The following is a 22602-nucleotide window of genomic DNA, read 5'->3' as shown; positions in this document are numbered from 1 at the left end:
GCTGTGAACTGTCCTGGCCTTCTTGCAACTCTATCTTGCCACTCAGTGAAATAATTTAGAAAATCAAGTTCAAGCCACTAAAAAAAATATTGAATACAGGAAATTAGTTTGTAATAATAAATCAACATGCATTACTAGGAACTATAGCCACCATCTACACCCCCCCCTCAATTTTGACCCATTTGATAAAAAATAAACAAGTAATTATTGAACAAATGTGGCCACAAGAATTTTAGCGAAAAAAATTTGGTACAGAAAAAGGTTAAAAGTATGATGTCTTCACAATTATTCAATAACTTACTGATAATCTTGGATCATCCGGATTTGTATAGGGTGCCAGGTTAGGTTTACGTTTCCTTAGATGTTCCTCCTTGCATCGCACATTTAAGCAGTCAAAAAAGTTGTCCATATACATTACAAACTTAGCAGTTTCCCCTGCTTCTGGTGGACCAAATCTTTGAATAGCATGGGACACTGTTTCACTTAGAACCTGCGAGATGCATACAAAAGGCAACAAAGTTTAACAAGTTTAGCATATATTACATAACTGTCAACTTTTATTCAATGTTGTTGACTTTTTGATTTTGTGCAAAAATAGGAAAAGTGTCTTTAAAAAACATACCTGAGCTGCAAGGTTAACTCTCATAATTGAAAAAGATGTTAAATTGATATGCTCATATCCAATCTTGTGTAACAAGTGAATGTCCCTGGTTCGATCATCCATTATCAACTCTGAAAGATGCCTCCATAATATTGGATTACCATTCTGTGAAAACAAGGATTATAAAAAACATCTTATTAGGAATTAAGTAGACCGTCCAACTTTTAATTAAATATTAGGTGGTCTATGATTTAATCAAATTTATCAAATGGAAAGGTATATACTATATTAAATATGCACATACCCATAGACTTCTGGTTTTCCGATGTGCCTCAGAATTGGCCCAGCAGTTCCTGGTAGTCTTTATTAAGTGGGGTACATCAGACACAAAATAAATGAATCTTTCATCATCACTCCATAAATTTCTAGTCTTGAACACCACCATATCCCGCGGAGCACCTTTTACTCTATGCATACGGTAGAACTTCCGGTTCCATGACGCTCCATCACTGGTGGACACCATTACTTTTAGGTTACATGTGACTTCCAACCAGGTGATCGTATCCCATATTATTGGATACAAATTGTCAGACTTGCAACCATCAGTGGGAAAGTAGCCCAGGCTCATTTGTAAACTAGATGCTAATCCTCTTACCATTAGCACCAAGACATGACTGGCAAGTCCTAGACCTTTATTCTTCTCTATGTGACAGCCATTCTCTAGCTTCATCAGCTCCTCATTTATATCACCCAAGTTGGTGAAGCCAATCAGTTCCCCAGTGTTCTTATCATAGACGAGATCTTGCTTAACCTTCATTTCATCATGAAGTAGTACTACATATTTATTTGACTCTGATGACCCAAGACACTCAATTTCTGAAATAAGTTCCTTCAACACTGGTTGACTAATTCCTGGTTTGGGCTTAATGTAATTTGAGTAGTCTGTTAAAGTTCTTTGACTAGGCAGTTTCACGAAACCGGAACTCCTGAGTGCTTCATAGGCAGAAGACGACTTAAATTTCAAAAACAAGCACCAACGTATTATTGTGGGATGCCATCGCATTTGTCGACTGTCTGAACACCTAGCATGTCTTAATTGTTCCTCCCAAAACAAATGCTGGAAACTGTCCTCTGGGTACACTTTCTGCACATCATGATTGTTTTCCTCCATTATAGCTTTAAAGTCGCTCTGTAATGTCCCATCAATTGCATTCCCTTCAGATGAAACAAGTTGTTTCACAGTTCTGCTCAAGGACCGCTTTAAAGTCATCTTCTCTTTCTGTAGATTCGATGCTCTTTCCCTCAGTTCTGTGGGACTAAGGAATCTAAGGTTCACTTTACTGTCTGAACTGGTTTTCTCTCCTTCTTGGCTTTTTCTTCTTGCTACCATAGCTCTTAAATTGTTTCTGTAAGCTGAACATTTAGAACATCTTTTCTTCTCTGTAATGAGATGACATTCAACTGTTCGTATTGTGGCATGGTAGATGTTACCTTCTTTTGTTTTTGCATTGTAATCATCTTCTAAATAAGCTGAAACATCTTTCTCCCCTGACAAGGAAGTGGCCTTCACAATTTCCCCACCTTTACCTCGAACTAGATCAATATATGATTGATCAAAGTTTCCTGGGCACATCTTGCATTTCACAGCCTCACTAATAAGAGTTGTGACCATGTCAACATCAGTAACTGCAGAAGATATGCCTTCAAAGATGGAATGGTTTTTGGGGATGTATCGCCCATGAAGCTTCACTTGCCATGTTAAATCTTCCCCCACCATAACGCATCTGGAAACTGTTGACTCATCCCCGATAAACTCTATCTGGCTGAATCTGATTTCTGTTGGCGACTTTAGAACAGACCAATTAGATGGCAATGTCACAAGACCAACATGTTTCTGTAGATCTGATATGTTGGAAATGCAGGTACTAGTATGTTCCTGTAAATTAACAATATTTTGAATATTAGTTATGTGTTGAACCCACGCTTAGCAGGGATTCAGAAGGTAAATGCTGAATTAAAATTAAAAAATGCCTCAAGATTTTTTACATGAAATGTCAGGTGAAAATACGATGAATGACAATATACAATTCCCATGTCCACAGTTCCTCAACAAACTGTGTCATGTCCTGCACTAACTGGATTTAAAGACAAATGACTCAAATTGTTACTAGTGTTCACTTGGCAAGATCTCAGGGTTATAGCTCATTGAGCATAGCTATTCAACTGGTTGAATTATTAATGAACAAGCACTGGTTATATGTGGCATGTATTCGGCCATGTACAACATTATTAAAAATATGAAATATAAATACATGTAGTAACTTATCAAAATTGAAATAAAAAAATATTTACCTCTGCCTTTAACTGTTTAGATAGCTTCCTTTTCTCATGCACCTTTGCATAGTATCCTTTCGGGCGTTTCCATTTATTTAATTTGTATGGCATACTGGCAAACTTTTGTATGGCTTCACCACTGATACCAGATTTCTAATCACTGCTATAACAATTACAAACACGATCTAAGTTTGATCTGAAAAAAACAAATTGAGAATTAACACAACAATAATAAAAACAGCATTGGGCACTTTTTTGAACTTCAACCTTAATATTAATTCTAATAAAATAGTAGTTGAAGTCGGAAAAGTGTGTTTGGGAGGGTTGCTAAATTCAGATACTCGCACCATAACATCGACTATGGTCGTTCGAAACGCCATCTTGAAATAACATCAACAAATTTTGTATGGTATAAATTCACAGTGATTTTCTGACAAGAATATCGGAATACGACAACACCAAAATGATTCAGTTATTTCTAACATATATATCGATGGTCATCAAAAATCTTAGGCATCAATATTTAAAAAAAAAACTTTGAACAGTCGTTTTCTTCGAGCGGTACTCGACCAACATCTTGCTTCGTGGTGAATACAAGTATCTACGGGGCAAAACTAACGGTAAACTAGCCGACTGAAATGAACCCCTTAATGCTGCGTCTACACAAAATAATCTATATTGGGGAACAATTTAAATATCAAACTACATAAATATGATGAATTTGGTCGTTTTACCGATAGGAACGCATTTTCACAGGGTTGAAACTTTTTGTACAGTGTCGCCATAACACGCCACTCTGCAATGACCGGTGGTGACTGTGACGGTCTGAAATTGAAATCTCGATTTTTTAAATTAATTCAATGAATATACCTTTTAAATTACACGTACCTTATCAGAAAGTCTTTACGAGTACTATTACACGCGTATCTAGGAATATTTTCGGAATAAACTGTATAAAACAGCACAAGTTTCACTGGAGCAGAACGGAAGACAATTCAAATTCAGAAAGACGCCGTGATGCTATGACGTCATCGGCTTCACTCCACAAGCATAACGCGCACTGTTACCAGCGGTCGGGGGATTAACACCTTAGAACAATAGCGTTTCCCAACCGGGTGTTGAGGGACTGTGCCCAAACCATGCATGCATGTCAACCGTCACCCTACACACGGTTACTCGTAGAATACCGTACTCTACAGTAGACATTTTTCGCTCTCCACCAAAAATAGAATGGTTTTATTTCATATTAGTTGTGTCTGTGTCTGTGTCAGTGCCGTATTTGATTTCACATGTTTGGTTTGATCTTGTTCATGGTGGACATTATTACTACGCGTATGTATTATTACCAATTTTATATGGCCGTGTGATCCACCGTAATTTTTTTAACGGTCGTTCTATAAATTTCTGATTGTATTTATTCTTCTTTTAACATCATAAAAACAAAAATGATACACTTGTACATGAAACAATAGGTAATGAACTGTAAATGCGGACGGTTGCGCTGTCAGGCGAGCGAGCGGATACTTCCGGATTTGCGCGGTCGAAAAAAAGGCGGAAATTGTCCGGTCGAATTGAACAAAGTGAGCGGAAAAAAAACGATCGAAATCCGGAAACGGGCGGGAGGTTGGGCGAAATGAGTACTGTATTTTTGTAATTTTTGGTTAAAAATGGAATTTCAACTAACCACTATTTCCAATGCTTTGGTGTTAGGCATACATGTGTTTATTATTCCATTGACAACTTTGTGTGGTTGTTTGGCGATATTTCATGTAAATGTGTATAAACATGATTGATTTTGGTGGAAAATTATGCAAAATGCCCAATTTACATACCAATATTTAGGCTATTTTGGTGATATCTTGAGAACCATTTAATCAGTAGAACGTCGATTATCCGAACTGTTAGGGGGACATACTTTTTGTTCGGTTATGCAAACAGTTCGGATATGCGATCTTGTGTGGGCGTGCTCAAGTTTACAGGCTCACTACACACAAATTCTAACGCACATGACTGTAATGAAATCAAACAATAATACATGTAGAGTACGTCATTAAAAACATTTTTATTTAATCAGTAATACATTGTAATAAAAATGTTGCATGCTGGAATGTTAAAAAGTGTTTCAAAATGTCCGTAAAATGTAGCGATAATAAAATTCTTGGGAAAACCAAGTCTCGGAACCAAGTGAAGACGGATTTCTCTGAATGATCGTCATAGGCTGTTTTCGTTATCTTTCGTTTCAGTCCTGCACTTGAATCCATTTTACTGAAAAAATCCAGCAGCTTTTGTTTTGCCTTGATATCGGATATCATCGATTTACCAACACCATACTCGGTAGATAGATTGCTTGCGGTTTCGCCACGTTCTAGTCGATTTATAATTGACAACTTCGCGTCCAAATCAAGCACACCGCGTTTGCATTTCACTGGGGTAGCCACGCCAACGCTAGATAAAAGACGCTGATAAAGTAAACAGGTGAAAGGTCGCTTCGTATTCGCTGTGTATAGATCGGCTAGCGGCTCGATGTTACCAGATTGCTCGGGGATTTTCGAATGGTAAACTGCTACAAGATGTCCCGATTTTATTGGATTCAGCAAAGTTTTTAACACCTAGAACGATTGACATAATAAATTGTTGTAAAAATCCAGGTTGGCTACTGTGATCATTGGACGTAAACACTTCGACGCTGTGGACCATCAAACGGCCCGCCGACTGTGGTCATTGGTTGCCGTTGTCTGCTGATAAACCATCAAAGAGGCACACCAAGGGGATGTCGTTTCGCCTCTCTTTTCACTGCACTATTAAACTGCCGTCGCTTCTGTGGCAAGACATCCCAGAAGTTATTTTCTTTCTTTTTTTATTCCGAAGAGGATGTGACTTCTCATACTGGACATTAAAATTAAAAATCGGAAAAAAACATGGGATCGGCTCATGGCCGCGTTTCTTTGACGGCAGTGGAACACCGTACAATTTTCCCGGGAAACGTATCCGAACTGCGGTGACTTACAACTTGGTAAAGTTAAGGATCTGACTGTAAAGTGGGGAGGACATTTGATGAAGTTTGTGTTTTTGGGACATTTTTTATTTACAGTGGAACACTGGTGTGGCGTAATAGGCTTGTCTGAACTTAGGAAATTATTGGATACTGTAATTCGTTTCATTGTTTGCGCAGACACTGTAAACAATGAACGTACACGTGAAAGACGTCGGATTACATGTTGATAACAGCTTTATTGAAAGTGTTGCACCAGGAAATCACACAAGGCGACTGTAGTATTTATTGTTCACAGTTGACTTTTGTATTATACGGAACACAGCCAGACCTGCATACAAACTTTGGGGGACACACAGTAGGTTCGGATAACCGAACATTTCGGATAATCGACGTTCGGATAATCAACGTTCTACTGTAATATGTTTTAATAAAACTTGGTGCATAGATGTGTTGGGTAGTTTCCAGATATATTTAGTTTTTGGTGGAAATTTATGCAAATTATCTAATTTGCATATCAGCTAGTGAAATTCAAGCTATTTGGGTGCTATTTCAAGAACCATTCAACATATTTCAACAAAACTTGGTATATACATGTATTACGAATTCAGATAATTGCAAATATGTTATGTTATTCCCTCAACACGCTAGAGTTCTAGAGTTCTTTTTAAGCTCTCTTTGATTCTAATTTTATTGAATATTTCTGTTATTTTTGTAAAAAATTCCACTTTTAGCATTATGTTTTATTGTCTCACTCACTGCCTTTTGGGGTATTTGTCATATACAGCACTAATATTGTGTACAATAGCCGTTGAGCAACAGGCCATTGGCCTATTTTTTAGTCCCCGTTCGGACGGAGTCCGAAAACGGGGACTTATGTTTTGCCCTGTGTGCGTCCGTCCGTGCGTCTGTGCGTCCGTCTGTGATCACCTGTATCTCGAACATGCATGGACCGATTATGTTCAAACTTCACTCATACATCACACATTATATGGGACATATGCACATGCATTTTTTTCATGATCCGATTAACGATAGCCGAATAGCGGCCATTTTAAGGCCAAAAATGCATCAAAATCGCACATTTTCACCATTCCAGACCCGGATCTCAGTTATGCATGGACGGATTTCGTTCAAATTTGGTACATACATTAAACATAATAGGACCTTGATGCACGTCATTTTTTTTTTCGGATCAAGTTCGAAATGGCCGACTGGCGGCCATTTTGTTTTAAAGAATTCAGTTCTGGATCCGTATCCGAGACATGTCTGGATTGATCAAGTTCAAACTTCACGCACACAAGGTACATCATGTCACAAATATGTATGTGCATTTGTTTCATGATCCCATTAACGATAGCCAAATGGCGGCCGCTTTAAGGCCGAAAATGCATTGAAATCGCACATTTTCACCATTCCGGACCCAGATCTCAGTTATGCATGGACGGATTTCATTCAAATTTGGTACATACATTAAACATAATAGGACCTTGATGCACGTCATTTTTTTTTTCAGATCAAGTTCGAAATGGCCGACTGGCGGCCATTTTGTTTTAAAGAATTCAGTTCTGGATCCGTATCCGAGACATGTCTGGATTGATCAAGTTCAAACTTCACACACACAAGGTACATCATGTCACAAATATGTATGTGCATTTGTTTCATGATCCCATTAACGATAGCCAAATGGCGGCCGCTTTAAGGCCGAAAATGCATTGAAATCGCACATTTTCACCATTCCGGACCCGGATCTCAGTTATGCATGGACGGATTTCATTCAAATTTGGTACTTACATTAAACATAATAGGACCTTGATGCAAACCATTTTTGTTTCCGGATCAAGTTCGAAATGGCCGACTGGCGGCCATTTTCTTAAAGAATTCAGTTCTGGATCCGTATCCAAGACATGTCTGGATTGATCAAGTTCAAACTTCACACACACATGGTGCATCATGTCACAAATAGATATGTGCATTTGTTTCATGATCCGCTTAACAATAGCTGAATGATGGCCATTTTAAGACCGAAAATGCATTAAAATCATGTATTTTCACAATTCCGGAACCAGATCTCAGTCATGCATGGATGGATTTTGTTCAGATTTAGTACAATGTGTTGTACATATGCAGGTGCATTTCGGTCATGATCTGCTTTGAATGTATATGTCACTCAAATATGAACGGAACGGGGACGTGTCATTGACAATGACTTGTTAATCATAGTTTTATTATTATGGGCAAACCAGACGCGCAATGACAAGACTGGTGACTTGGTCCATTTCAAGCAGGAAGCTATACTTTTTTAATCAAACTGCCTGCATTTTGTCATAGTTAATTTTTAGACCAGCTGCAAAGTAAAAAAGTTTAAGCGCATTTGAATTGAAATAGCACCACGTAGATGTGTGGTGTCATCTGCTAGCTGTAAAATCTTCACAACTGTATCAAAAAGTTTCAAACCCGCAATTGAACTATTACTCTAATATAAATTGCTAGAAGCTTGACTGAGATAATAAAAAGCAGAGCAGAGATGGGACATCCTTGTTTAATACCTCTCTCTAGTGTAAAAAATGAGGTCGAAAAACCACTATTACTAACACAACTCTTTATTAGCTCCGCTGTCGACTTTGTCGAGCGGAGCTTGTCATATGAGTGATTGTCCGTCGTCCGTGTCAATGTTTTACTTTTTCGACTTCTTCTTGAAAACTACAAGCCTGAATGCTTTGATACTTGGTGTATATGTACCTTGGGTAGACCTCTCTTAGGTTTGTTCTTTTCATGTTGATATCTTCAATTCTCTAATATTTTTGTCATTTTTGGTAAAAAGTGATATTTTCGACTTCTTGTTAAAAACCACAAGTGCAATTGCTTTGATATTACATATATAGGTACTACATGCGGACCTCTCGCAGATTTGTTCATTTTGTAATGATATATGAACCGTATCCGAGACATGTCTGGATTGATCAAGTTCAAACTTCACGCACACAAGGTACATCATGTCACAAATATGTATGTGCATTTGTTTCATGATCCCATTAACGATAGCCAAATGGCGGCCGCTTTAAGGCCGAAAATGCATTGAAATCGCACATTTTCACCATTCCGGACCCAGATCTCAGTTATGCATGGACGGATTTCATTCAAATTTGGTACATACATTAAACATAATAGGACCTTGATGCACGTCATTTTTTTTTTCGGATCAAGTTCGAAATGGCCGACTGGCGGCCATTTTGTTTTAAAGAATTCAGTTCTGGATCCGTATCCGAGACATGTCTGGATTGATCAAGTTCAAACTTCACACACACAAGGTACATCATGTCACAAATATGTATGTGCATTTGTTTCATGATCCCATTAACGATAGCCAAATGGCGGCCGCTTTAAGGCCGAAAATGCATTGAAATCGCACATTTTCACCATTCCGGACCCGGATCTCAGTTATGCATGGACGGATTTCATTCAAATTTGGTACTTACATTAAACATAATAGGACCTTGATGCAAACCATTTTTGTTTCCGGATCAAGTTCGAAATGGCCGACTGGCGGCCATTTTCTTAAAGAATTCAGTTCTGGATCCGTATCCAAGACATGTCTGGATTGATCAAGTTCAAACTTCACACACACATGGTGCATCATGTCACAAATAGATATGTGCATTTGTTTCATGATCCGCTTAACAATAGCTGAATGATGGCCATTTTAAGACCGAAAATGCATTAAAATCATGTATTTTCACAATTCCGGAACCAGATCTCAGTCATGCATGGATGGATTTTGTTCAGATTTAGTACAATGTGTTGTACATATGCAGGTGCATTTCGGTCATGATCTGCTTTGAATGTATATGTCACTCAAATATGAACGGAACGGGGACGTGTCATTGACAATGACTTGTTAATCATAGTTTTATTATTATGGGCAAACCAGACGCGCAATGACAAGACTGGTGACTGGGTCCATTTCAAGCAGGAAGCTATACTTTTTTAATCAAACTGCCTGCATTTTGTCATAGTTAATTTTTAGACCAGCTGCAAAGTAAAAAAGTTTAAGCGCATTTGAATTGAAATAGCACCACGTAGATGTGTGGTGTCATCTGCTAGCTGTAAAATCTTCACAACTGTATCAAAAAGTTTCAAACCCGCAATTGAACTATTACTCTAATATAAATTGCTAGAAGCTTGACTGAGATAATAAAAAGCAGAGCAGAGATGGGACATCCTTGTTTAATACCTCTCTCTAGTGTAAAAAATGAGGTCGAAAAACCACTATTACTAACACAACTCTTTATTAGCTCCGCTGTCGACTTTGTCGAGCGGAGCTTGTCATATGAGTGATTGTCCGTCGTCCGTGTCAATGTTTTACTTTTTCGACTTCTTCTTGAAAACTACAAGCCTGAATGCTTTGATACTTGGTGTATATGTACCTTGGGTAGACCTCTCTTAGGTTTGTTCTTTTCATGTTGATATCTTCAATTCTCTAATATTTTTGTCATTTTTGGTAAAAAGTGATATTTTCGACTTCTTGTTAAAAACCACAAGTGCAATTGCTTTGATATTACATATATAGGTACTACATGCGGACCTCTCGCAGATTTGTTCATTTTGTAATGATATCTTTAATTCTCTAATTTTGGTGAATATTTTTGTCATTTTTGGTAAAAAGTGATATTTTCGACTTCTTGTTAAAAACCGCAAGTCCAATTGCTTTGATACTACATATATAGGTACTACATGTGGACCTCTCTCAGATTTGTTCAATTTGTGATGATATCTTCAATTCTCTAATTTTGCTGAATATTTTTGTCATTTTTGGTAAAAAGTGATATTTTCGACTTCTTGTTAAAAACCAATAGTTCAACTGCTTTGATATTACATATATAGATATTACATGTAGACCTTTCTCAGATTTGTTCATTTCGTGATGATATCTTCAATTCTCTAATTTTGGTGAATATTTTTGTCATTTTTGGTAAAAAGTGATATTTTCGACTTCTTGTTAAAAACTGTAAGTCCGATTGCTTTGATATTACATATATAGGTACTACATGTGGACCTCTCTCAGATTTGTTCATTTTGTGATGATATCTTCAGTTCTTTAATTTTGGTGAATATTTTTGTAATTTTTGGTAAAAAGTGATATTTTCGACTTCTTGTTAAAAACCAATAGTTCAATTGCTTTGATATTACATATATAGATACTACATATAGACCTTTCTCAGATTTGTTCATGCCGTGATGATATCTTCAATTCTCTAATTTTGGTGAATATTTTTGTCATTTTTGGTAGAAAGTGATATTTTCGACTTCTTGTTAAAAACTGTAAGTCTGATTGCTTTGATACTATACATATTGTTCATTTTCTAATAATGTCTTCAGTTCTTTAATTGAAATGTGCATTGCTAACAGCGGAGCTATCTCAGCCGATAGGCTGCTTGTATTACTATAAAGTACCTTGACCCACCAACAGAAAATGTAACCAAAATTAAACACACACAAAGCACGTAATTGAAAGCACCAGCGAATAGAGTCAAAGGCCTTTAAGAAATCAATGAATAAGAGAGCACCTGTGACATTACCCAAATAGCTTTCATGTAATATATCCAAGATCAATCGAACATTGTTACTGATATAGCGACCTTTGATATAGCCATTTTGATCAATGTGGATAATTTTGGGTAAAATGTCAAAGTCTATTTATTGGACAAGGCTTTTGTTAAGATTTTATAATCCATATTTAGTTGCGTGAAAGGCCTCCAAGTCTTTTTTCAGTATCTGTACCCCCCCTTTTTTGTTGAATGGATAGTTAACTTACCTCCAATGTATACATTAAACAATCTAGTACTATGTTCCCAATTTTAGACCAAAAATGATGGTAAAAGTCTGGAGTAAAGTGCGTGCATGCGTGCATGCGTACATTCATTCAATTAAAGTTAAATCACCATCACATGTCTGCCTTTGATCTTCGTTCAATTGCAGAATATTTTACTGGTTAACAAAAATAACTTCTGCTTGCCGTACAAAATATGGGTCGTTTTTATGCAAACTTTGTTCACTATATAATTTGGAGTAGAAATTATGCTGTTCTTTGAGAATTATTCTCATGTTTGAGTTACAATAGTAATAATAGAAAACATAGATTTTATTTTGGCATTGCGTTTCTCAAGACTTACAAAATATTTTGTACACTTCTCTCCCTCTTCCCTCCTCTATCCACTGTGCCCGTAAAATATAATTGCACCTGAAGTGAGTGTATTGTTTAACTTCTCAAATTCTGATTTCGCAGCCAAAAAGATGTTAACAAACATAATGATGAGAGTGAACTTAACGAATATGTATTCGTTAAGTTTACTCTCATCATTATGTTTGTTAACTTCTTTTTCAAAAGTTTTTGAACGTTTAGATAAACCACGATAATAATTGTTTAAAGTTTTCTTTTTATGAATTTATACATTTTCCATTTTAATCGTTTGTCAGTAAAATTATTATATGTTACATTAAGATTATCAATTGTTTGGTTTATCAATCGTGTATATTTGTATCGTCTAGTAAACTCGCATTAAACTTCCAAAAAACCCTACCCCTTTCACTGAAACGAAATAAGGCTGTGCTCAGACTTATTGGAATGCTTTATGTCACACTTAATAACACTGTAATTCAAATTACAGGGCAGTAGCCAGAAATATAGCCTGCTTTGAATAGGTGGGTAGCTGCGTCTCCAGGTGTAACGCCTCATGTCTGGGTTGAGAACACGTCAAATGTTGAACAAATCAAATTCGTCAATTAATTCATTGATTCCATTAGCATACTTTGATTGCTTAATGGTTGCCTCACCTGACTTGTCTAATGTTGGAACCAAACAAGTATTAAAGTCTCCACCAATTATAAACTCAGACGCATCGGTGTTTAACCTGGTGATCAGCAAATGAACGGTCGTAAAAAAACATATAATGTTAATGAGAGAGATTGTTGTCTTGCATGATGACAGGAACTAAATTTTGCGACAATATTCAGGATACCTTGGCTTTTCCGTTTGATTTGGTGATATCAAAATCCTGCTTTGTAACATTAACACCCGTACACAAATTTTGTACAACTTGTGTAATATTTTCAATTGTGGGATCTTTAATGAAAGGTCCTGACCATTGACTTCAACACAATACTTGCAACGAGTACTGTTCCAAATCGTTGTTAGCCATTTTAAGTGTATCCATTTCTTCCTTCACTTTGGAAAGTTCATTTTGCAGACAAAAAAAATGATTATCATGCGTGTTTACAATTTCTGCATTTGCTTGGCAGACTTTTTAAGCTCACTAATATCCGCTTTGAGTTCACTGCTAACAATTTTGTTGGTGATTTGTCAGTGATTTTTGCCCATAAGTATTAACTACCTGATCTGTTTTCGTTGTCATATATGTTTTCCGCACAACTATGGTCTTCCCTGGACAGGTTAGGTTTTATTGGAACCACTGTACATTGCGTCCTCACCTCAGTGGTCAATGAAGTGGACATTTTTTCTAGCTTTTTTGTTACAACATGGCCTGAACAGTTTGGTATATTTGACCTAATGAATATTCATGTAGTGTACTGATTGTCCCATAATGCATTTATATAAACTAAAAATTGACACACAATCATTGTTAACTTTCAGAATGATACGAAGAAAGATTTCCAAACTTATTGAATTGAGCAATAAATCAGGTATGTTGTAATACATGCATTGGATAAACATGTCTTGTGTGTCTCATAAATTCCTCAGAATGGGCAAACTGGTATATTTGACAAAAATTATGTTGGTCGATCAGTGTCATCTTTGTCTTAAATTGTATTTCTCTGACCATAGTTATAATGCATAAGGTATAGATGGGTAGATATTGATTACAAAGGCTGCAAACACTCTCCAGTTTCAGTCTGAACTCTTAGACTATTAATTTAGGTTTGTCCGAAGCTAGTTTTTGAACATATTTTGACTTATTGAGACTCAACACTAAGACCTTGTATGATAACATGCATGTTGATTTTCTCTACTGTTTGATTAAATATGTCTGATTGACTCGTTGCCATCTTCGGCATAAACTTGTTTTTTGTGGTTACAGTAACAAAATGTATTTACCTGATTTTTTACAAACTTAGATGTTTTATTGGCCAGTTTATGTGTATTTTCAGGATTGAATGATAAGAGGAATAAAGCTGCTCTTATCAAAAACATACTGTTATGTCATGAAGACATGATGAGTGACACTGTGTCTGAAAGTTCTGAGGATACAACACAATTTGATGATTACAGAAAATGTCTGGCTGAGCATTTAGCAACAACATGTCAGTATGATGAATTGATGGATGTCCAAGATGAACATCGTGGTAACCATGGTGATAGTGAGGATACATGTAGTGATGAGATGAATGATACTGATGTAGAAATGGATGATGATACCATACAGAAATCACAAGCATTTGGTCCTTCCCATAATTCAACAGTCATTGATCCTTCCCACAGTTCAGCAGTCATTGATCCTTCTCACAGTTCAGCAGTCATTGATCCTTCCCACAGTTCAACAGTCATTGGTCATTCAATGCAGGAACAATCAAGAAAAAAAGTAACTTTCAAGATTACTGGAGGTGTTTCAAGGCAAGCTGACAGCAGAGCTGATTTGAAAGCTGATCTGAAATTAGAGGAAGTCTCTGAAACTGCGAACATGAGAAAAATTGGAAGCTTTATGGTTAGTTTTTCACTTGACTACACAAACCTTTATTCAAATCAGTCTGGCATGCCAATGGTACAGATTATGGTTGCAGCTTATTGTCTTGGTACTCAGACCTAAATACAAAACTATACTATTTTTTGAAAAATTTAGACCCAGATGTGGTCATTTGATTGATAATGTGATTATGACAGATGTGTAATATTCTTGTCAGCAGGATAATGTGATTGTGACAGGTGTGTAATATTCTTGTCAGCAGGATAATGTGATTGTGACAGGTGTGTAATATTCTTGTCAGCAGGATAATGTGATTGTGACAGGTGTGTAATATTCTTGTCAGCAGGATAATGTGATTATGACAGGTGTGTAATATTCTTGTCAGCAGGATAATGTGATTGTGACAGGTGTGTAATATTCTTGTCTGCAGGATAATGCGATTATGACAGGTGTGTAATATTCTTGTCAGCAGGATAATGTGATTATGACAGGTGTGTAATATTCTTGTCAGCAGGATAATGTGATTGTGACAGGTGTGTAATATTCTTGTCTGCAGGATAATGTGATTATGACAGGTGTGTAATATTCTTGTCAGCAGGATAATGTGATTGTGACAGGTGTGTAATATTCTTGTCTGCAGGATAATGTGATTGTGACAGGTGTGTAATATTCTTGTCAGCAGGATAATGTGATTATGACAGGTGTGTAATATTCTTGTCTGCAGGATAATGTGATTGTGATAGGTGTGTAATATTCTTGTCAGCAGGATAATGTGATTATGACAGGTGTGTAATATTCTTGTCAGCAGGATAATGTGATTGTGACAGGTGTGTAATATTCTTGTCTGCAGGATAATGTGATTGTGACAGGTGTGTAATATTTTTGTCTGCAGGATAATGTGATTATGACAGGTGTGTAATATTCTTGTCAGCAGGATAATGTGATTATGACAGGTGTGTAATATTCTTGTCAGCAGGATAATGTGATTGTGACAGGTGTGTAATATTCTTGTCTGCAGGATAATGCGATTATGACAGGTGTGTAATATTCTTGTCAGCAGGATAATGTGATTGTGACAGGTGTGTAATATTCTTGTCAGCAGGATAATGTGATTGTGACAGGTGTGTAATATTCTTGTCAGCAGGATAATGTGATTGTGACAGGTGTGTAATATTCTTGTCAGCAGGATAATGTGATTGTGACAGGTGTGTAATATTCTTGTCAGCAGGATAATGTGATTGTGACAGGTGTGTAATATTCTTGTCAGCAGGATAATGTGATTGTGACAGGTGTGTAATATTCTTGTCAGCAGGATAATGTGATTGTGACAGGTGTGTAATATTCTTGTCAGCAGGATAATGTGATTGTGACAGGTGTGTAATATTCTTGTCTGCAGGATAATGTGATTGTGACAGGTGTGTAATATTCTTGTCAGCAGGATAATGTGATTGTGACAGGTGTGTAATATTCTTGTCAGCAGGATAATGTGATTATGACAGGTGTGTAATATTCTTGTCAGCAGGATAATGTGATTGTGACAGGTGTGTAATATTCTTGTCAGCAGGATAATGTGATTGTGACAGGTGTGTAATATTCTTGTCAGCAGGATAATGTGATTATGACAGGTGTGTAATATTCTTGTCAGCAGAATAATGTGATTGTGACAGGTGTGTAATATTCTTGTCAGCAGGATAATGTGATTGTGACAGGTGTGTAATATTCTTGTCTGCAGGATAATATGATTGTGACAGGTGTGTAATATTCTTGTCAGCAGGATAATGTGATTATGACAGGTGTGTAATATTCTTGTCTGCAGGATAATGTGATTGTGACAGGTGTGTAATATTCTTGTCAGCAGGATACTGTGATTATGACAGGTGTGTAATATTCTTGTCAGCAGGATAATGTGATTGTGACAGGTGTGTAATATTCTTGTCTGCAGGATAATGTGATTGTGACAGGTGTGTAATATTTTTGTCTGCAGGATAATGTGATTATGACAGGTGTGTAATATTCTTGTCAGCAGGATAATGTGATTATGACAGGTGTGTAATATTCTTGTCAGCAGGATAATGTGATTGTGACAGGTGTGTAATATTCTTGTCTGCAGGATAATGCGATTATGACAGGTGTGTAATATTCTTGTCTGCAGGATAATGTGATTATGACAGGTGTGTAATATTCTTGTCAGCAGGATAATGTGATTGTGACAGGTGTGTAATATTCTTGTCTGCAGGATAATGTGATTATGACAGGTGTGTAATATTCTTGTCAGCAGGATAATGTGATTGTGACAGGTGTGTAATATTCTTGTCTGCAGGATAATGTGATTGTGACAGGTGTGTAATATTCTTGTCAGCAGGATAATGTGATTATGACAGGTGTGTAATATTCTTGTCTGCAGGATAATGTGATTGTGACAGGTGTGTAATATTCTTGTCAGCAGGATAATGTGATTATGACAGGTGTGTAATATTCTTGTCAGCAGGATAATGTGATTATGACAGGTGTGTAATATTCTTGTCTGCAGGATAATGTGATTGTGACAGGTGTGTAATATTTTTGTCTGCAGGATAATGTGATTATGACAGGTGTGTAATATTCTTGTCAGCAGGATAATGTGATTATGACAGGTGTGTAATATATTCTTGTCAGCAGGATAATGTGATTGTGACAGGTGTGTAATATTCTTGTCTGCAGGATAATGCGATTATGACAGGTGTGTAATATTCTTGTCAGCAGGATAATGTGATTGTGACAGGTGTGTAATATTCTTGTCAGCAGGATAATGTGATTGTGACAGGTGTGTAATATTCTTGTCAGCAGGATAATGTGATTGTGACAGGTGTGTAATATTCTTGTCAGCAGGATAATGTGATTGTGACAGGTGTGTAATATTCTTGTCAGCAGGATAATGTGATTGTGACAGGTGTGTAATATTCTTGTCAGCAGGATAATGTGATTGTGACAGGTGTGTAATATTCTTGTCAGCAGGATAATGTGATTGTGACAGGTGTGTAATATTCTTGTCAGCAGGATAATGTGATTGTGACAGGTGTGTAATATTCTTGTCTGCAGGATAATGTGATTGTGACAGGTGTGTAATATTGTCAGCAGGATAATGTGATTGTGACAGGTGTGTAATATTCTTGTCAGCAGGATAATGTGATTATGACAGGTGTGTAATATTCTTGTCAGCAGGATAATGTGATTGTGACAGGTGTGTAATATTCTTGTCAGCAGAATAATGTGATTGTGACAGGTGTGTAATATTCTTGTCAGCAGGATAATGTGATTATGACAGGTGTGTAATATTCTTGTCAGCAGGATAATGTGATTGTGACAGGTGTGTAATATTCTTGTCAGCAGGATAATGTGATTATGACAGGTGTGTAATATTCTTGTCAGCAGGATAATGTGATTGTGACAGGTGTATAATATTCTTGTCAGCAGGATAATGTGATAGTGACAGGTGTGTAATATTCTTGTCTGCAGGATAATGTGATTATGACAGGTGTGTAATATTCTTGTCAGCAGGATAATGTGATTGTGACAGGTGTTATATTCTTGTCAGCAGGATAATGTGATTGTGACAGGTGTGTAATATTCTTGTCAGCAAGATAATGTGATTATGACAGGTGTGTAATATTCTTGTCAGCAGGATAATGTGATTGTGACAGGTGTATAATATTCTTGTCAGCAGGATAATGTGATTGTGACAGGTGTGTAATATTCTTGTCTGCAGGATAATGTGATTATGACAGGTGTGTAATATTCTTGTCAGCAGGATAATGTGATTGTGACAGGTGTTATATTCTTGTCAGCAGGATAATGTGATTGTGACAGGTGTGTAATATTCTTGTCAGCAAGATAATGTGATTATGACAGGTGTGTAATATTCTTGTCAGCAGGATAATGTGATTGTGACAGGTGTGTAATATTCTTGTCTGCAGGATAATGTGATTGTGACAGGTGTGTAATATTTTTGTCTGCAGGATAATGTGATTATGACAGGTGTGTAATATCCTTGTCAGCAGGATAATGTGATTATGACAGGTGTGTAATATTCTTGTCAGCAGGATAATGTGATTGTGACAGGTGTGTAATATTCTTGTCTGCAGGATAATGCGATTATGACAGGTGTGTAATATTCTTGTCAGCAGGATAATGTGATTATGACAGGTGTGTAATATTCTTGTCAGCAGGATAATGTGATTGTGACAGGTGTGTAATATTCTTGTCAGCAGGATAATGTGATTATAACAGGTGTGTAATATTCTTGTCAGCAGGATAATGTGATTATGACAGGTGTGTAATATTCTTGTCAGCAGGATAATGTGATTGTGACAGGTGTGTAATATTCTTGTCAGCAGGATAATGTGATTGTGACAGGTGTGTAATATTCTTGTCAGCAGGATAATGTGAATATGGCAGGTGTGTAATATTCTTGTCAGCAGGATAATGTGATTGTGACAGGTGTGTAATATTCTTGTCTGCAGGATAATGTGATTATGACAGGTGTGTAATATTCTTGTCAGCAGGATAATGTGATTATGACAGGTGTGTAATATTCTTGTCAGCAGGATAATGTGATTGTGACAGGTGTGTAATATTCTTGTCAGCAGGATAATGTGATTATGACAGGTGTGTAATATTCTTGTCAGCAGGATAATGTGATTGTGACAGGTGTATAATATTCTTGTCAGCAGGATAATGTGATTGTGACAGGTGTGTAATATTCTTGTCTGCAGGATAATGTGATTATGACAGGTGTGTAATATTATTGTCAGCAGGATAATGTGATTGTGACAGGTGTTATATTCTTGTCAGCAGGATAATGTGATTGTGACAGGTGTGTAATATTTTTGTCAGCAAGATAATGTGATTATGACAGGTGTGTAATATTCTTGTCAGCAGGATAATGTGATTGTGACAGGTGTATAATATTCTTGTCAGCAGGATAATGTGATTGTGACAGGTGTGTAATATTCTTGTCAGCAGGATAATGTGATTGTGACAGGTGTTATATTCTTGTCAGCAGGATAATGTGATTGTGACAGGTGTGTAATATTCTTGTCAGCAAGATAATGTGATTATGACAGGTGTGTAATATTCTTGTCAGCAGGATAATGTGAATATGGCAGGTGTGTAATATTCTTGTCAGCAGGATAATGTGATTATGACAGGTGTGTAATATTCTTGTCAGCAGGATAATGTGATTATGACAGGTGTGTAATATTCTTGTCAGCAGGATAATGTGGTTGTGACAGGTGTTATATTCTTGTCAGCAGGATAATGTGATTATGACAGGTGTGTAATATTCTTGTCTGCAGGATAATGTGATTGTGACAGGTGTGTAATATTCTTGTCAGCAGGATAATGTGATTATGACAGGTGTGTAATATTCTTGTCAGCAGGATAATGTGAATATGGCAGGTGTGTAATATTCTTGTCGGCAGGATAATGTGAATATGGCAGGTGTGTAATATTCTTGTCAGCAGGATAATGTGATTGTGACAGGTGTTATATTCTTGTCAGCATGATAATGTGATTGTGACAGGTGTGTAATATTCTTGTCAGCAGGATAATGTTATTATGACAGGTGTGTAATATTCTTGTCAGCAGGATAATGTGATTATGACAGGTGTGTAATATTCTTGTCAGCAGGATAATGTGATTGTGACAGGTGTGTAATATTCTTGTCAGCAGGATAATGTGAATATGGCAGGTGTGTAATATTCTTGTCTGCAGGATAATGTGATTATGACAGGTGTGTAATATTCTTGTCAGCAGGATAATGTGATTATGACAGGTGTTATATTCTTGTCAGCAGGATAATGTGATTATGACAGGTGTGTAATATTTTTGTCAGCAGGATAATGTGATTTTGACAGGTGTGTAATATTCTTGTCAGCAGGATAATGTGATTATGACAGGTGTGTAATATTCTTGTCAGCAGGATAATGTGATTATGACAGGTGTGTAATATTCTTGTCAGCAGGATAATGTGATTATGACAGGTGTGTAATATTCTTGTCAGCAGGATAATGTGATTATGACAGGTGTGTAATATTCTTGTCTGCAGGATAATGTGATTATGACAGGTGTGTAATATTCTTGTCAGCAGGATAATGTGATTATGACAGGTGTGTAATATTCTTGTCTGCAGGATAATGTGATTATGACAGGTGTGTAATATTCTTGTCTGCAGGATAATGTGATTATGACAGGTGTGTAATATTCTTGTCAGCAGGATAATGTGATTATGACAGGTGTGTAATATTCTTGTCAGCAGGATAATGTGAATATGGCAGGTGTGTAATATTCTTGTCAGCAGGATAATGTGATTGTGACAGGTGTGTAATATTTTTGTCAGCAAGATAATGTGATTATGACAGGTGTGTAATATTCTTGTCAGCAGGATAATGTGATTGTGACAGGTGTATAATATTCTTGTCAGCAGGATAATGTGATTGTGACAGGTGTGTAATATTCTTGTCAGCAGGATAATGTGATTGTGACAGGTGTTATATTCTTGTCAGCAGGATAATGTGATTGTGACAGGTGTGTAATATTCTTGTCAGCAAGATAATGTGATTATGACAGGTGTGTAATATTCTTGTCAGCAGGATAATGTGAATATGGCAGGTGTGTAATATTCTTGTCAGCAGGATAATGTGATTATGACAGGTGTGTAATATTCTTGTCAGCAGGATAATGTGATTATGACAGGTGTGTAATATTCTTGTCAGCAGGATAATGTGGTTGTGACAGGTGTTATATTCTTGTCAGCAGGATAATGTGATTATGACAGGTGTGTAATATTCTTGTCTGCAGGATAATGTGATTGTGACAGGTGTGTAATATTCTTGTCAGCAGGATAATGTGATTATGACAGGTGTGTAATATTCTTGTCAGCAGGATAATGTGAATATGGCAGGTGTGTAATATTCTTGTCGGCAGGATAATGTGAATATGGCAGGTGTGTAATATTCTTGTCAGCAGGATAATGTGATTGTGACAGGTGTTATATTCTTGTCAGCATGATAATGTGATTGTGACAGGTGTGTAATATTCTTGTCAGCAGGATAATGTTATTATGACAGGTGTGTAATATTCTTGTCAGCAGGATAATGTGATTATGACAGGTGTGTAATATTCTTGTCAGCAGGATAATGTGATTGTGACAGGTGTGTACTATTCTTGTCAGCAGGATAATGTGAATATGGCAGGTGTGTAATATTCTTGTCTGCAGGATAATGTGATTATGACAGGTGTGTAATATTCTTGTCAGCAGGATAATGTGATTATGACAGGTGTTATATTCTTGTCAGCAGGATAATGTGATTATGACAGGTGTGTAATATTTTTGTCAGCAGGATAATGTGATTTTGACAGGTGTGTAATATTCTTGTCAGCAGGATAATGTGATTATGACAGGTGTGTAATATTCTTGTCAGCAGGATAATGTGATTATGACAGGTGTGTAATATTCTTGTCAGCAGGATAATGTGATTATGACAGGTGTGTAATATTCTTGTCAGCAGGATAATGTGATTATGACAGGTGTGTAATATTCTTGTCTGCAGGATAATGTGATTATGACAGGTGTGTAATATTCTTGTCAGCAGGATAATGTGATTATGACAGGTGTGTAATATTCTTGTCTGCAGGATAATGTGATTATGACAGGTGTGTAATATTCTTGTCTGCAGGATAATGTGATTATGACAGGTGTGTAATATTCTTGTCAGCAGGATAATGTGATTATGACAGGTGTGTAATATTCTTGTCTGCAGGATAATGTGATTATGACAGGTGTGTAATATTCTTGTCTGCAGGATAATGTGATTATGACAGGTGTGTAATATTCTTGTCAGCAGGATAATGTGATTATGACAGGTGTGTAATATTCTTGTCTGCAGGATAATGTGATTATGACAGGTGTGTAATATTCTTGTCAGCAGGATAATGTG

General features: G+C 36.7%; 2 protein-coding genes across 2 annotated transcripts in view; one reads left to right on the top strand and one right to left on the bottom strand.

Annotated features, from left to right (window-relative positions):
- Positions 1-22602, top strand: part of LOC102808789 (DNA (cytosine-5)-methyltransferase 3C-like) — an 89909-nt gene that overhangs the window by 9733 nt on the left and 57574 nt on the right. Inside the window, exons 2-3 of the mRNA XM_085506277.1 lie at positions 13579-13628; positions 14094-14647. Coding sequence (XP_085362403.1) covers positions 13580-13628; positions 14094-14647 — 603 coding nt within the window. The 5' untranslated portion in view covers position 13579. The remainder of the gene's footprint in view (positions 1-13578; positions 13629-14093; positions 14648-22602) is intronic.
- On the bottom strand, positions 1772-4032 carry LOC100373858 (uncharacterized). The gene is made up of 4 exons (XM_085506278.1): positions 3824-4032; positions 2954-3131; positions 1842-2537; positions 1772-1816 (listed from the first exon to the last, which is right to left on the bottom strand). Exons 2-4 carry the CDS (start codon positions 3044-3046, stop codon positions 1772-1774), a joined length of 834 nt encoding a protein of 277 aa, XP_085362404.1. The 5' UTR covers positions 3047-3131; positions 3824-4032.

Source organism: Saccoglossus kowalevskii, chromosome 12 (genome assembly GCF_978046115.1).
Source record: "Saccoglossus kowalevskii chromosome 12, keSacKowa6.1, whole genome shotgun sequence".
NCBI classification, from domain to species: Eukaryota; Metazoa; Hemichordata; class Enteropneusta; family Harrimaniidae; genus Saccoglossus; species Saccoglossus kowalevskii.
This window is presented reverse-complemented; position numbering and strand designations above follow the sequence as displayed.